This window comes from Saccostrea cucullata, unplaced genomic scaffold (assembly GCF_032062105.1).
Source record: "Saccostrea cucullata isolate Sc308-1 unplaced genomic scaffold, CSIRO_AGI_Scuc_v1 ctg224, whole genome shotgun sequence".
Lineage (NCBI taxonomy): Eukaryota > Metazoa > Mollusca > Bivalvia > Ostreida > Ostreidae > Saccostrea > Saccostrea cuccullata.
Genome location: NW_026931873.1, coordinates 401,398 through 415,074, shown reverse-complemented (window position 1 = coordinate 415,074; position 13,677 = coordinate 401,398). Strand labels below are relative to the sequence as shown.

General features: G+C 32.6%; 2 protein-coding genes across 2 annotated transcripts; one reads left to right on the top strand and one right to left on the bottom strand.

Annotated features, from left to right (window-relative positions):
• Positions 1–211: 211 nt before the first annotated feature.
• On the bottom strand, positions 212–9,107 carry LOC134233844 (microfibril-associated glycoprotein 4-like). Its single transcript, XM_062715895.1, has 6 exons — positions 9,016–9,107; positions 5,257–5,379; positions 4,731–4,885; positions 3,461–3,557; positions 3,218–3,382; positions 212–650 (listed from the first exon to the last, which is right to left on the bottom strand). The coding sequence occupies exons 2-6, from the start codon at positions 5,363–5,365 to the stop codon at positions 379–381; spliced, it is 798 nt and encodes a 265-aa protein (XP_062571879.1). The 5' UTR covers positions 5,366–5,379; positions 9,016–9,107; the 3' UTR covers positions 212–378.
• Positions 6,790–9,237, top strand: LOC134233843 (microfibril-associated glycoprotein 4-like). The gene is made up of 6 exons (XM_062715894.1): positions 6,790–6,881; positions 7,109–7,228; positions 7,378–7,532; positions 7,836–7,932; positions 8,021–8,185; positions 8,951–9,237. Exons 1-6 carry the CDS (start codon positions 6,809–6,811, stop codon positions 9,220–9,222), a joined length of 882 nt encoding a protein of 293 aa, XP_062571878.1. The 5' UTR covers positions 6,790–6,808; the 3' UTR covers positions 9,223–9,237.
• Positions 9,238–13,677: the final 4,440 nt, after the last annotated feature.

Sequence of the window (13,677 nt, the reverse complement as noted above, 5' to 3'; positions counted from 1 at the left end):
AAAAAATCTCATCTTATTTTGAAAGTGTAAAGTATGAAAAAAATTCAAAACATGTAAGTAATCAAATTATGTCATCTTTTTACTGAATAATCTTTATGTTCAATGTGTTTTTTTTTAGTGTAACCGCAGGGTAAAAATACTTTTATTGTTTGCCTGTTTCCGACCCAGGGTAAAAATACGTGTATTGGGTCGGAATACCCCCCCCCCCCCCAGGAAATTTAAAGATATGTGTCGACAGGATAAAAGAAATAAAACGAAAACAAATAAAGCGTCATGAAATGTAAAAAAAAAAAAATAGTTTTGAGTCGGTTCATTTTTTTTGTCAGTGGGTCGGGAGAGGACAAACAAACACTTTTATAAAGATGGCCCTATGTATATTTATTTTGATTTCTTGCTGGAGTGCTTTCTCAGCATCATGGTTGTGCTTTTCAGGGAGTACTTATACCCCTTCCAGTGATACCACACGACACCATGTGCTTTCGTCGCAATAACGGGGTTCCTATAGTAAAAACCATTAAGGTGGCTCACTAAGCAGTCTTTGAACCACCAACCCCCCGAAAACAATACTGCACAGTTTACTTTCTTGAGCGAATCCTGATCCCGATCATAGGTTGTAAACTTGAGACCTTGCGATAGAGCCATGGAGTCTCCTGTTAACATCACAATGACAGTGTCTTGTAAAAATACACTCATTAATATCACATGAAATCATATCTAAAGGTATGCCACTCATGAGACATTTTACATGTTATTTAATGCTACATGTAGGAATCTAATGTAGGTTTTACGTCATATTTTTGAATCAAATTCTACACATACGTTTAAACATTTTGCATGAAATTAAAGATGTTTTGAAAACAATGAAAAAAAAAATTAATATTTACGTCGTTTTCGGCCTGAAAATAACAAATATAAAGACATGTTTCCTAATTTAAAGTACCCCTGACTTCAATTTGGTCTTCATTACATTCAAATTCATAGATACCCTTTGAAATCTACACCTAACATTCCTACAGTTTAAACACAATCCAAACCTTACTATGCCTAGATATTGACCATTTTATGCAAAATCCTTTTATTATTTCCTTCTTTCAACTACAATCCCAGTGGACACGCCATCTTTGGTGAAGTCAATATAGTTTAAAATGAAGACGTTATAATTAAAACGCGTACGATCATCTTAAAACGGTATTAAATAAAGGAAGTCGCGATCTTTCAATTGGCGATGTCAGAAACTTCATTTATATTTCAATTTATTTTGAAGATTATGCCAGATGTTGGACAAAATATGAATAAAACATCCCAAATTTTTTTTCAGAGAGGATTAAATCTTTTGAAATGTTTTTAAAAGAATCGTATAAAAATTTGATATAGAATTTACTTTTGGAAATCCAACTTTGCAGTTCACTTTTTAAAGATGAAGTTCTTGAGAATCAAATTTCAGTAGATAAAATTTAACATTTAAGTCAACTGAGGATAAATTTGATTTATCCTAGCTATTTTGCATTCCTTAGCTTCACAATAATCCTTTCAAATTGACACTGCAACAGTATATTCCAGAAATGCTATAAATCAGATAATAAATTTAAGAATTCCCACTTTAGGAAATTTTAGAAAATTTAAAATGGCACACTTTTTCAAAAGACGTCAATTTTTCTACGTTATACAATCATTGCTCATTATAAATTAAAGAAATTGGGGTGTTTGAAAACTGCCTCTTCATGAAAATGGAAGTTGGGAATTTCCCTAGCTTGTGATGAGTCATCAAAAAAATTGATTCGTTAAAAATCACTATGATTAAACAAACAATTACTCTAAAGTTGATAATAAAAGGTTGTTGGATTCCTATTTATGTTCCGACAAAATTTATTTATTATTCGGAGTTCGGTCTTCAAAAAAGCTGTCGGAATTCCGATTGCATGGCACTTATTGTACTTCTTTATAGAGAGCTTTAAACAAATAAAAATAAAACAACATTTATTCTAAAACTTCAACATGAAAAGAAGAAAACACTTGCTGTTTCCTTTAATTCGACATTTTAATATATCGGCGACTTTTATCATTTTTATCAAACCCACAGAGATTGCCACATTTGTTTCAGATGCTTTACTGGCTATATATAAGGGCCAACCGACAAATGATTTTTTGACAAACGAGATGACTTCAACTTTCCGTTCGTTAATTATATGTTTTAATACCCCGCTTTCACCGGCTTACGGTGTTTACATTTCCCGACTTATTCGATACTCAAGAGAAGGCTCTGTAAAAGGCGAGACAGGCTGATGACAGATTAAAAGATTTTACAGAGATTTTACTAAACAATTTCCACTAGTCAATGCATGTTTTTTTGCACATATTACACATCTAAAACGAGGTAAATTATTGACAAACAAATTAATGAAACAAGAATATCAGCAGTCTCGTTTAAAGTCATTATTTCGTAAGTTCTATGGTCGATACAATGACATTTTCAGCAAATACAATTTATTCATTGAGTCAAATGATGACTGACATCTTTCATACCAACTTTTAGTCTATATTATTTATACACTGAATTGACGACAGATTTTTCCGATCATGAGAAAGAGCACACGGCGGGTGTGACAGGTCGGCAGGTGATGCTCACTCCTCCATGGCACATGATCTTACCTCTGATGTTTTGGAGGTCTTGTGTTTGCTCTGCTCCTATTTTATATTATGCTATGGACTTTTGATCTTGAATACTGTCTGAATATGTTTCAGCGATAAATGTTCGTTATTTTTTCTTTTTTCGTTGCATTTATTTCATTAAGTTTTTTTTTAAAAGCGTATGAAATTAGATAAAAAAAATTAATCATAATGATACAAAAAGGTCAATAAAGTCGCGTCTCCCTCAATGAGATGCATACAAACCCTAAAACTAACTTCTTTACAGTTTTGATTAATGCTTTTAGATATTTCAAATATTTTTCTCAAGAAATCTTTTACATGTCGAAAGTGGCATACCTTGAACAAGTAATAAAAGTGTGGCAACTTCAGAAAAATACAATAAGCTTGAACAAGGTTATAACCAGGCATGCATTGTGGTCGATCAGGAGAGTATAATACATGTACTTGTTGACTTACTTCAATATCAAAAGAACGATACTTCATGAATTTCTCACATAAAAGGCCAGGTATTAAGAAAATTTACAGCATAAAATTAAAAAAAATTATTCAATTGAATCGCTTTGCTTACCTGCATTTCCGGTGTATCCTGATATCATCAATTTGTATCCCTGCGCCTCATGACCAATTTTGAAGTGACTGTATTTCGCAAACCTCTTTTTACCATCGAAATCTTCCAGATTTATCCTTAATTCGTACCATCCAAGATTTGTTATTTCATACAAAATTTGGTTACCTAGAAAATTGCAAGGCACACCATGGTAGTTTGACCAGTAGGGTGTTTAAGGCAATTTACATCTAATCATACACTCACCTAACCAGTGTTCCCCTTTTAAATGTCCAAATCCGTTTTTGTATTCTTTCCACCACCGAAAAAAATTCACTGATCCATCCATTCTTCTTTGGAAAACCTTTGTTAAAAATTTCAACATTAATTTTATGCCTTCAAATGCCTTCAAACTTGAAAATATTAAACAAACTGGGGGTATTGTGAGTACTGATTAAATGCATATGATTAAATATACAATGACAAAGTTCGTGTTTTGCTCCATGAGACCTGAAATGTGTCAGAACAAAAATAAAATAAGAGGTCACAATGGCATAATGCAAAAAAAGAATCTGTTCAAGTATCATTTAATTTTATTCAAGTGTATAGGAAGAGTTGCAGATAAAGAGATGAGGAGTACCATTTATTATTATAGATAAAATGGAAATGTCCATGTTTTGCTATGGGAAACTCAAAATAATTGTCGGAGTCAAAAAGTAAAATTGAAGGTGCATAATGGTACTATATATCCAAGATTCCGTGAAAGTCTCATTACATCTCATTCAGTGGTAACAAAGGAGTTGCGGAAACATATGGAGATAACAAACAGTATCCAAGATCATTAGTCCATAAAACAACGCAAAATAGGAGCAGAGCAAACACAGACCTCAAAAACATCAGAGGTGGGATCAGGTGCCATGGTGGTGTTAGCATGCCCTGTCAATCGGTCACATCCGCCTTGTGCTGCTTGTCATGATCGGGAAATAACGAAAAAATCATAAGGTCATTGTATCGACCATAGAACTTACATGTACGAAACGATGACTTTAAAGGAGACTGCTGATTTTCACGTTTCATCAACATGTTTATCAATAGTTTACCTGGTTTAAGAAATTGTTCAAACGTAGAAATACTCTTGCGTACAGAATCAACCGAGATATATATACTCCGTATGCAGGTGATGAAGGTATAATGCTGCATTAGTTAGTGAAGTTGACGATTGTAAAATTAAAGTCATTACGTTTATCATAGAACTTGGTCGTTAGATTACCATTAACGTCTTTTAAAGTTAAATATCCAAATACAAAACAGATTTCTCAGACTCTGTGGTATCATTTATCTCAAGCTCACCGGGAAAAGAGATGGGTATCCCAAAGCGAAACAGACGATAGTACACACAGACAGATAGACGGACGGACACTATATACCCTCCCACTTTTCAAGCGGGGGTATAAAATATGTACACTCACGAATGTATCAATTGAAGCTTATATGGCACATTTCCAGAGAAAATAATTATATAATTGATGTACGATACCGTCCACCCCCCACCGTCCATGGTCATGTCACAGTACGCCGTGTGACCATGTCCTCCTGCCGGGTAGATTTTGTAGACTCCACTAGGTGCACTCGGTAAAGCCTTACGGATATCACTACAGTCTACGGGAACCAGACCAGACTGAATCAGTTTACCTTCAGAGAAAATTACAAGACACAATACATGTTGTTTCTCTGGAATACGTACATACATGTAGAAAAAATAAAATGGTGGGCTTACCCTACGACAGGGTGGAAATAATAAATAATTTTCACCATTACGGAGATGCGATGGAATTGTAGCCCTCTCCAGAAAACATCAGATAAAAAAAATCGGAGAGGGCTACATTATTGCAGCTACCTTGATTCTGGTACACATTCGTCAAATTTAACACATTTTCACTCCGGGTAATATAGAGCACAAGCTTGCCTAAATAAGTTTTTAAGAGTTTGAAAACCAGTAGAATTGTACCAGTTTTAAGACAATAGATGCCACTGACACGTGAAATAAGTTCAGAAATTATTACCTTTAGAATTAGTGTTTTGCAAGACTGGAAAGCGGTATGAAGATATCAAGGTGGTGGACCCGTCAATACCTTTAGAAATGTTCTGTGACCAATTTTTGGTAGACAACATAAATTTCTGTAAGTCTAGAAAAAATAACATTTTATCGAATATATTATTCTAGCGTATGTAATACTGAATATCTTTATTCATTACAACAGGAAGATGATAGGTGATACGATATAAGATATGTTCATTGAGTCATGAAATTTGAAAAGAGCTCTTTTCATTTGGCAGTATGTAAATGATACATTTATTAATTTTTTTCACGAGGCCAATATATAAGAATTATACACTTATATGAAAGCGTCATTTATCAACTTTATCACTCTTATAAAAACATTATTTATTATTTATTTACCTTGATTGTGTCCTTTTGCATGTGTCTTTATGAAGCAAGCATACATGTATAAGAAAATAACACCACCCACTAAATCCATTTTTATAAACAGCTAAGCTTTAAGTAGCTAGGAAGGATATTACGAGTTATGTACCTCCACCCAGTCAATTCAAAACTAACAGTATAATAATACACTAGGTCTCTTTGACGATAACTGTACATTCTGACATAAAATCAATACTGTACAGCTTTTTATATCGAATGCGTGTAAATTAGAGTCATTTGATATACATTATTGTTATAAATACTAAATGAAATAAGTAGTCATGCTTCTGCTTGCATCTCCCTGCAAGGTGTTGTTTAATTGAAAACTTTTTTAAAATTCATACAAAATCTCATTCATAATCAGATTTTTTCAGGAAAAAAAAACAATGTTTTTATTGGTTTTTCAGTGTATGCGTTTTTGTTCTCTTGCTTTTCGTGTTTGTGTGTATGTGTGTTTATACATGTAACCACATGAAAACACCGATTTTTTATTTTTTTTGTTAAATTGGTATGAAACCAAATAACAAATTACATTCATGTGAAAAAAGAAAAAAAATTAAAACAGACAACAAGAAGATAGAGACAAGTGGAATTCTTTTTTAGATTTCAAAAGTAGTCCCGGAACAGGTTTAAAAAATCTTGCACAGTAAAATTGATTAATAAAAAATATGGTTGACCCAAACTTTATCTTCTTTAGCTTGCAATTTTTAAATATAGATTTTTATCAGAAACACATTAAAAGAAAAAAAAATCATGCACATAAAGACACACAATCAAACATTCACACAATCAAACATACACACGCTAAAACAAATTAAAGAATTTTATTCCTTAATTAACCTTATTCATATTTCGATTTTCTATATATCATTAGAAAAAAAGTTTTTAATTCAACAGCACCTTGTGATGGGATACAGGTTGTAGTATGAATATTTTTTTATTTCAATTTATTAACACGAATATCTATCAAATGACTTTAATATACACGCATTGGGTATAAAACCGTTTGCTTTATTGATTATTTTAGAATGTAGAAATTTACATCTACCATGCAGTATAACTCTGAATAAGGTGGTTAGACATAATTTATAACTATTCAGTATTTCCTCACTAGTTTTCTGTTTTAAGAAATGGATCTTGCGTATATGATAATAGTCTTATTTCTATGCGTTCAAATATCCTGTTCAACGGAATTAAATGAAGGTAAATATGCTTTATGTAGAATGTTTGAATACGGAGTTCAGAATAATATATTTGAATACAGTATATAACAAGAACTACCAATCTGTTATAAAAAACTCCTTTCAGAAATTACGATTAAGGGTATTGGTAACCTTTCATTTCAAAACGCAAGCCTTTCTAAAATGAATAATTTCGTATATTATTATATGACATTAATTCTCTAAATATACCCTTTTCTTTTTATTTAGTCTTGAAGAAGTTTTTAATAACTAACAAAAACTGGTCCGAGAAAATTTCGAAAGCCGTAGATGGGTCAACCATCTTGACAACCTCATACCACTTTCCGGTATTTCCAAAATCTTATAAAGGTAATCACTTCAGTGGATGCTTGATGTGGAATTGGTTGTTGTGTTCTCAATAATCGCATTTCTTAGTTATTTTTTGAAAAATATACATATATATATATATATATTATTATCATTAGACCTGTATTGTCTCTTGTATTTTTTGTCTGAAGGTAAACTGATTCAGTCTGGTCTGGTTCCCGTAGACTGTAGTGATATCCGTAAGGCTTTACCGAGTGCACCTAGTGGAGTCTACAAAATATACCCGGCAGGAGGATACGGTCACACGGCGTACTGTGACATGACCATGGACGGTGGGGGGTGGACGGTATCTTTAATCAATTAAATAAAAAGTTGATAAGTGTCATGTAAGCTTAGGGGGGCTGGGAGTCAAGAAAATAACTGTCAGATTTAGCTTCAGGTTTTAAATATCCTATTTTAAGTTGTCAACTATCGTTTGGCAAAGAGAAATTTCATACAATTTAGTTTTTAAATTTGATCACTTTATATATAGATAAATTTTATGGAGGTCTTCTTCTAAAGGACATCCATATAGTCTAAGAATGACCACAGTCTTAAATTGAAATATTTTGAAAGCACAAAAAAATTAGTGTTGATATTTTAAACAAAGGTTTTCCAAAAAAGAATGGATGGTTCGGTAAATTTTTTCCGGACTTGGAAGGAATATAAAGACGGATTCGGAAATCTAAAGGGAGAACATTGGTTAGGTATGTGTTTTAATTAAATGATTAAATATAAATTGCCTTAAATACCATACTTGGTCAAACTACCATGTTGTGCATTTCAATTTTCTAGGTAACCAAATTTTGTATGAAATAACAAATCTTGGATGGTACGAGTTAAGGATCGATCTGGAAGATTTCGATGGTAAAAAGAGGTTTGCAAAATACAGTCACTTCAAAATTGGTCATGAGGCGCAGGGATACAAACTGATGATATCAGGATACACCGGAAATGCAGGTAAGCAAAGCGATTCAATGAGGTAGGCAATTCGGAGGATTATAACTTTTTATATTTATATACCCGGTATTGAAAAAAAGTTAATTGCTAAATTATTGTTCATTTAATGTTCAATTGAATTCTACAAAAACGTTCCACATGAATCTTGTTATATATATATCTATATAATATGTCATTAACTTTGAGGCAATTTCATGGTGCATTAAAATATGTAAAAGATGTGCAACCCCACTGAAAAGGAATTGAAGATCAAAGATTAAGAGACTGTAATTCAAGATATCTTTTACCTTCAGTATCTTTTTTTTAATAACGAAGATTGATTGATTGATCGATCGTATGTTGTTTAACGTCCCGTTCAAGAGTTTTTCATCATATACAGGTGGAGAACTTCAAATGAAGATCTTTATTCGGCAGTCAGGGTCACTGAACAGTAAGGTTTCTTTATCGTGTTAATGCCTATCGTGTCAGGGGGTCTCAGTATTTTTAGGTCTCATTCGAAGAACCCACAACTTTAACTTCAAGGTGCCCAGCGCTTGCTGAAGGAACATTTGCTACCTAGTTTTCTTTTATCGACTTGGTCAGTCGTGGTCATGATTCCGATCATGGAGCGTCTAAGCTACCGTAACGGTAGTTTGAGCACAATATAAGTGTGGCTTTTTATACATGTGCTTGTATGTTTTTTGTTCGTGTTAAGTTGTGGAATTGAATTATTGATTTTGATAATGCTCAAATGACTATTAAATATCGTCATTGTAATGTTCGAAGGAGATTCTCTGGCTTTCGCAAACGGTGCCAAGTTTACAACCTATGATCGGGATCAAGATACTTACAGAGAAAAAAACTGTGCAGTCCACAACAGCGGCGCTTGGTGGTTCACTAACTGTCAACACAGTCACCTAAATGGGTTTTATTATAGGAACCCAACGATCGCCACAATTACACATGGCATCGTGTGGTATCTTTGGAAGGGGCATAAGTATTCTCTGAAAAGCACAACCATGATGCTGAGAAAGCACACTAGCAAGAAATCAAATTAAAAAATAACGACTTTACATGTTGTCGTCTTTTCTTATTGCATCCTCACAATGCCAGTGGTTCTTGTCTTCTTGAATTTACACGTTGTCTTTTGACTACATGTCACAAAAAGAAAAATATGTCAAGTTTGGAATTGATTTCCTTTTATTGTATGTACTGATGCTGAACGTCGACAGAATCTAGGAATGAACTTTTGTAGTGATGCAATTTGCTTATATGTGAATAATTATGAAAAGAAAGTTTTTTTTTAAATCGTTTGATTTCTAGATATTACAAATAACATTGCATTTTTTAAATTTTGCATTCATTGCTAATGCAACACTCTCAGAATTCGTGGTTTTTCTAAGATGATAATAAAAAATAATAATATCAACATTGATAAAAAAAAAATCATTAATTTTAAAAAAAACACCTTATGTTTTAGAAAAAAGATTCGATAAAATAATCTGTTTAAAATATAACAAAACAAGCAATAATTTGAAACAAGTATTCTCAAGATAAGATTTAGAAAGACTTGTTTCCTACCGGCAATTATAATCTGGTTCCCATTGAAAATGCCATAACCAGACCAAAATAGAAATTTTATTTATAACTCGTTGAGATGAACCCTAATACCAATCAAAGTACTGAAAGTACTGGGAAGCGCTAAGCATATTGATTTGGAATTCGTCAGAATTATTTTAACAGTTGTCAAAAAGTATGTCAAAAAATCAATTAATTTCACTTACAGTACTGTACAAGAAATTGCAAGAAAATATTTTTGCGTGTAAAATTATTTTCTTTCGAGATGGTAATCGAGTCTTCCGATCAAAATTAAACTCTAAATGTACATGTAGCTATACTGTCTTCCCACAAATTTTTATTAAAATAGAAAATTTGGTGTTAACACCTTATTTTCTATTTTAATAAGAATTTGTGGGGAAGACAATACTTTTGCTGGAAAATGTATACAGTGTATTTGAAAAAAAATGTTAACAGTTGAAAATGTCATTAAAATTCCTCTCATTTACGTGCAACACTGAAAGATAAAATCTTCTGGTGATCATATTTAATAACAAATTCATTCTGCGTTTACAAGTTGTTCAAATTGAAGATTGGCATCATGTTTGTAACAACGTCATTTAAGCATTGAATTCATATTTTTGGCTGTCTTCGGTCCTATAACACACCTGGCCGTGTCGACAAATTGAATACCGCGCGTTAGCGCGGTATGATAAATTTGTCGGCACGGCCAGGTGTGCTATAGGACCGAAGACATCCCAAAATATGAATTCAATGCTTATATTTACATTCTCTAATTTTCCTTCTTCATAATTGCTTATTTCGTTCATCTATAATGTAAATTTAACGCCCTTCAAAACTGACGCGTTTAATAGACGTAAGAGCCGTTTGTGACGTCAGCTGACGTTGCAAAGTTAAATAACGCAAACAAACATTGCGAGGAAAAAAAGTCATTGTGTCAAATTAATTTTAAACGCACATTTGTAGTATATTTACATTAATTTAACAGGATTATAGTTTTTAATTAAATTGAGTCAAAACATTGTACATTTTGGTGTTCCTAGATTATAGAGAATGCACACAGTTCCTACTGTGTATTCTAACGCGCGGTGACAAGGTTTCGCGTGTGTTATAGAAATTTGAATGTCGTGGATTTCTAATGAATTTCATAAGAAAAAAATACACGGAATGTAAATATTTAAGCATTGAATTCATATTTTGGGATGTCTTCGGTCCTATAACACACCTGGCCGTACCGACAAATTGAATACCGCGCGTTAGCGTTATTTACATTCTCTAATTTTCCTGTATCATAATTGTTTATTTTGTTCATGTTTTATGTGAATTTAGTGCCCTTCGGTATTGGTGTGCTTAATAAACGTAATAGCCGATCGTAACGTTGCAAAGCCGTTTGTGACGTTGGAAAGTTAAATAACGCAAATAAACATTGCAAGGAAAAAAAAAATGACAAATTAATTTTTAATGCACATTTATTGTATTTTATGTTAATTTTGAAAGGGTAGTTTTTTTAAAAATGAAATTGAGTCAAAACAATATACATCTTATTGTTTTCCTAAATTTTGAAAATGCATGTAGTTCCTACTCTGTATTCTAATGCGCGGTGACAAGGTTTCGCGTGTGTTATAGAAATTTGAACGTCGTGAATTTCTAATGGAATTAATAAAGAAAATTACACTGAATGTAAATATATATATTTACATTACGTGTATTTTTTCCTTATGAAATTCATTAGAAATCCACGACATTCAAATTTCTATAACACACGAGAAACCTTGTCACCGCGCGTTAGAATACACAGTAGGAACTATATGCATTTTCTATAATCTAGGAACACCAAAATATACAATGTTTTGACTTAATTTAATTAAAAACTATAATCTTGTAAAATTAACGTAAAAATACTACAAATGTGCGTTTAAAATTAATTTGTCACTTTTTTTTCCTCGCAATGTTTCTTTGCGTTATTTAACTTTGCAACGTCATCTGACGTCACAAACGGCTCTTACGTTTATTAACCACGTCAGTGTTGAAGGGCACTAAATTCACATTAAAGATTAACGATATAAGCAATTATGAAGAAGGAAAATTAGAGAATGTAAATATAAGCATTGAATTCATATTTTTTGTATCTCTGACATAAAGGGCATTAATTCTACGGATGTTAATTTCATTTACTTAAGCACTGAATTCATATTTTTGTCTGTCTTCGGTCCTATAACACACCTGGCCGTGCCGACAAATTTATCATAACGCGCTAACGCGCGGTATTCAATTTGTCGGCACGGCCAGGTGTGTTATAGGACCGAAGACAGACAAAAATATGAATTCAGTGCTTAAGTAAATGAAATTAACATCCGTAGAATTAATGCCCTTTATGTCAGAGATAATATGTAAATATTTGATGCGATCCTATAATCTCTGATTTTCAAATATATGATTTATAGTGTACATTTATTTGCAGTACATTTGTGTTGATAAACAATATGTGTCACTCATTAGTAAATGATACGTTTTTGTAATAAAAATGTTTACACTTTTCTTCTTTTGATTAAAAATACGCCAAACCCGTCATACGTTTAACCCCCAAAAGTATTTTTTTTTTACTATTGTTGAAATGATTTAAAATGCTTCAGTATTTTTTGCGACGCCTGGTGCTTTTCACCATCCTTTACTTGTGTATGTATGTTCTTCACTACCATGCAAAACATGTTGAGAGGAAAAACATATCTACGGCATTGTTGTGCTAGTTAAAAAGGAATACTGAAAATAATTGCTCATAATATTTCTGCTATTTCAATGATTAATAATTCAGGAGTCCAAGAAAGAAAATACAGTATTAATCTCGATTATTAATAAATCTTCATGAAGGTACTGAGTATTCAACATTATTTTATTCTGTTTTTATTTAGTCTTCATTAAAAATCGGCAACACAGCTGAGACACATCTTTACATAAACTATTTAGTCCTATTTCCCTACTTCAAGTATTACACCGTTTGCTTAACATTTCATCAGCCCTATTTCTGTCAATTGCTAAGAACGTTAATTTAAGTTGCCATATCCTGCACACTACACGCACAATTTTTGAGTACAATACATGTATTCCGAGAAAAAAGTTTTACAATTTGAGTGGATTCGTTGAAAACACATCCACCACATGCTCTACATGTCTGTACAGCCACAAACTGCCCCTCTTTTCGAATTATGTACAACACAAGTATAGCCATTAAAAAAGGGTGTTGCTAAAACGCCGAACGGAAAACGGAACGGAAAGCGGAACGGAACGGAAAACGGAAAATTTTTGTCAAACAAATAACATAGATTCGATATAAATCAGATAAAAAAAAGCAATATTCTTGTTGTAAAAATCATTTCTGATAAAAATTTATTGTAAACTATTATATATTCATGAGTCATACACAACTTCAGTGGAAAAAATGGTACTGAAAGAAATTCGACCCCCCCCCCCCCACACACACACACAAAATAGGATTTTCGTGTTTGGGCAAAGGACATATCCCCCTTTTTTTTTGGTTTGTCAAATTTGTTGTATGTTGAAAAATTTTACTGACCCCCCCCTTTCTTTCAATTTGTTTCCAATGTCAATGTCTGTAAAGACAAAAATAACTATTTATGATATATACGCGCAGTGTCGAATTCGCGAATCATGAAAGGGGGAGTGGCAGTTTCGGGTCTATGTAGGGGCCCACAGTCACATTAAAATTTGATTTATTAAACTTTATGTATATTTTTGACACAAAAAGGGGGGCATACCTAGTACAACTTTTCAGACCTTTCCAGTGAGTGGGAAAACAAACTCATTTTTTACGGGGTCATTCATATACACCCCCCCCCCCAACATACACATATATATACCGCAAACAAAATTTAACTTCATTGAATGAGATGAAAGTTATTATTATCATAATAATTTTT

Coding starts and splice junctions, on each gene's coding strand:
- LOC134233844 (XM_062715895.1), bottom strand. CDS start 5,365: ATGTTGTCTACCAAAAATTGGTCACAGAACATTTCTAAAGGTATTGAC. Junction 4,886..5,256: donor GCAAAACACTAATTCTAAAG/GTAATAATTTCT, acceptor TTTTCTCTGAAG/GTAAACTGATTCAGTCTGGT. Junction 3,558..4,730: donor TGGACGGTGGGGGGTGGACG/GTATCGTACATC, acceptor TTTTTAACAAAG/GTTTTCCAAAGAAGAATGGA.
- LOC134233843 (XM_062715894.1), top strand. CDS start 6,809: ATGGATCTTGCGTATATGATAATAGTCTTATTTCTATGCGTTCAAATA. Junction 7,533..7,835: donor TGGACGGTGGGGGGTGGACG/GTATCTTTAATC, acceptor TTTTAAACAAAG/GTTTTCCAAAAAAGAATGGA. Junction 7,933..8,020: donor AAAGGGAGAACATTGGTTAG/GTATGTGTTTTA, acceptor TCAATTTTCTAG/GTAACCAAATTTTGTATGAA.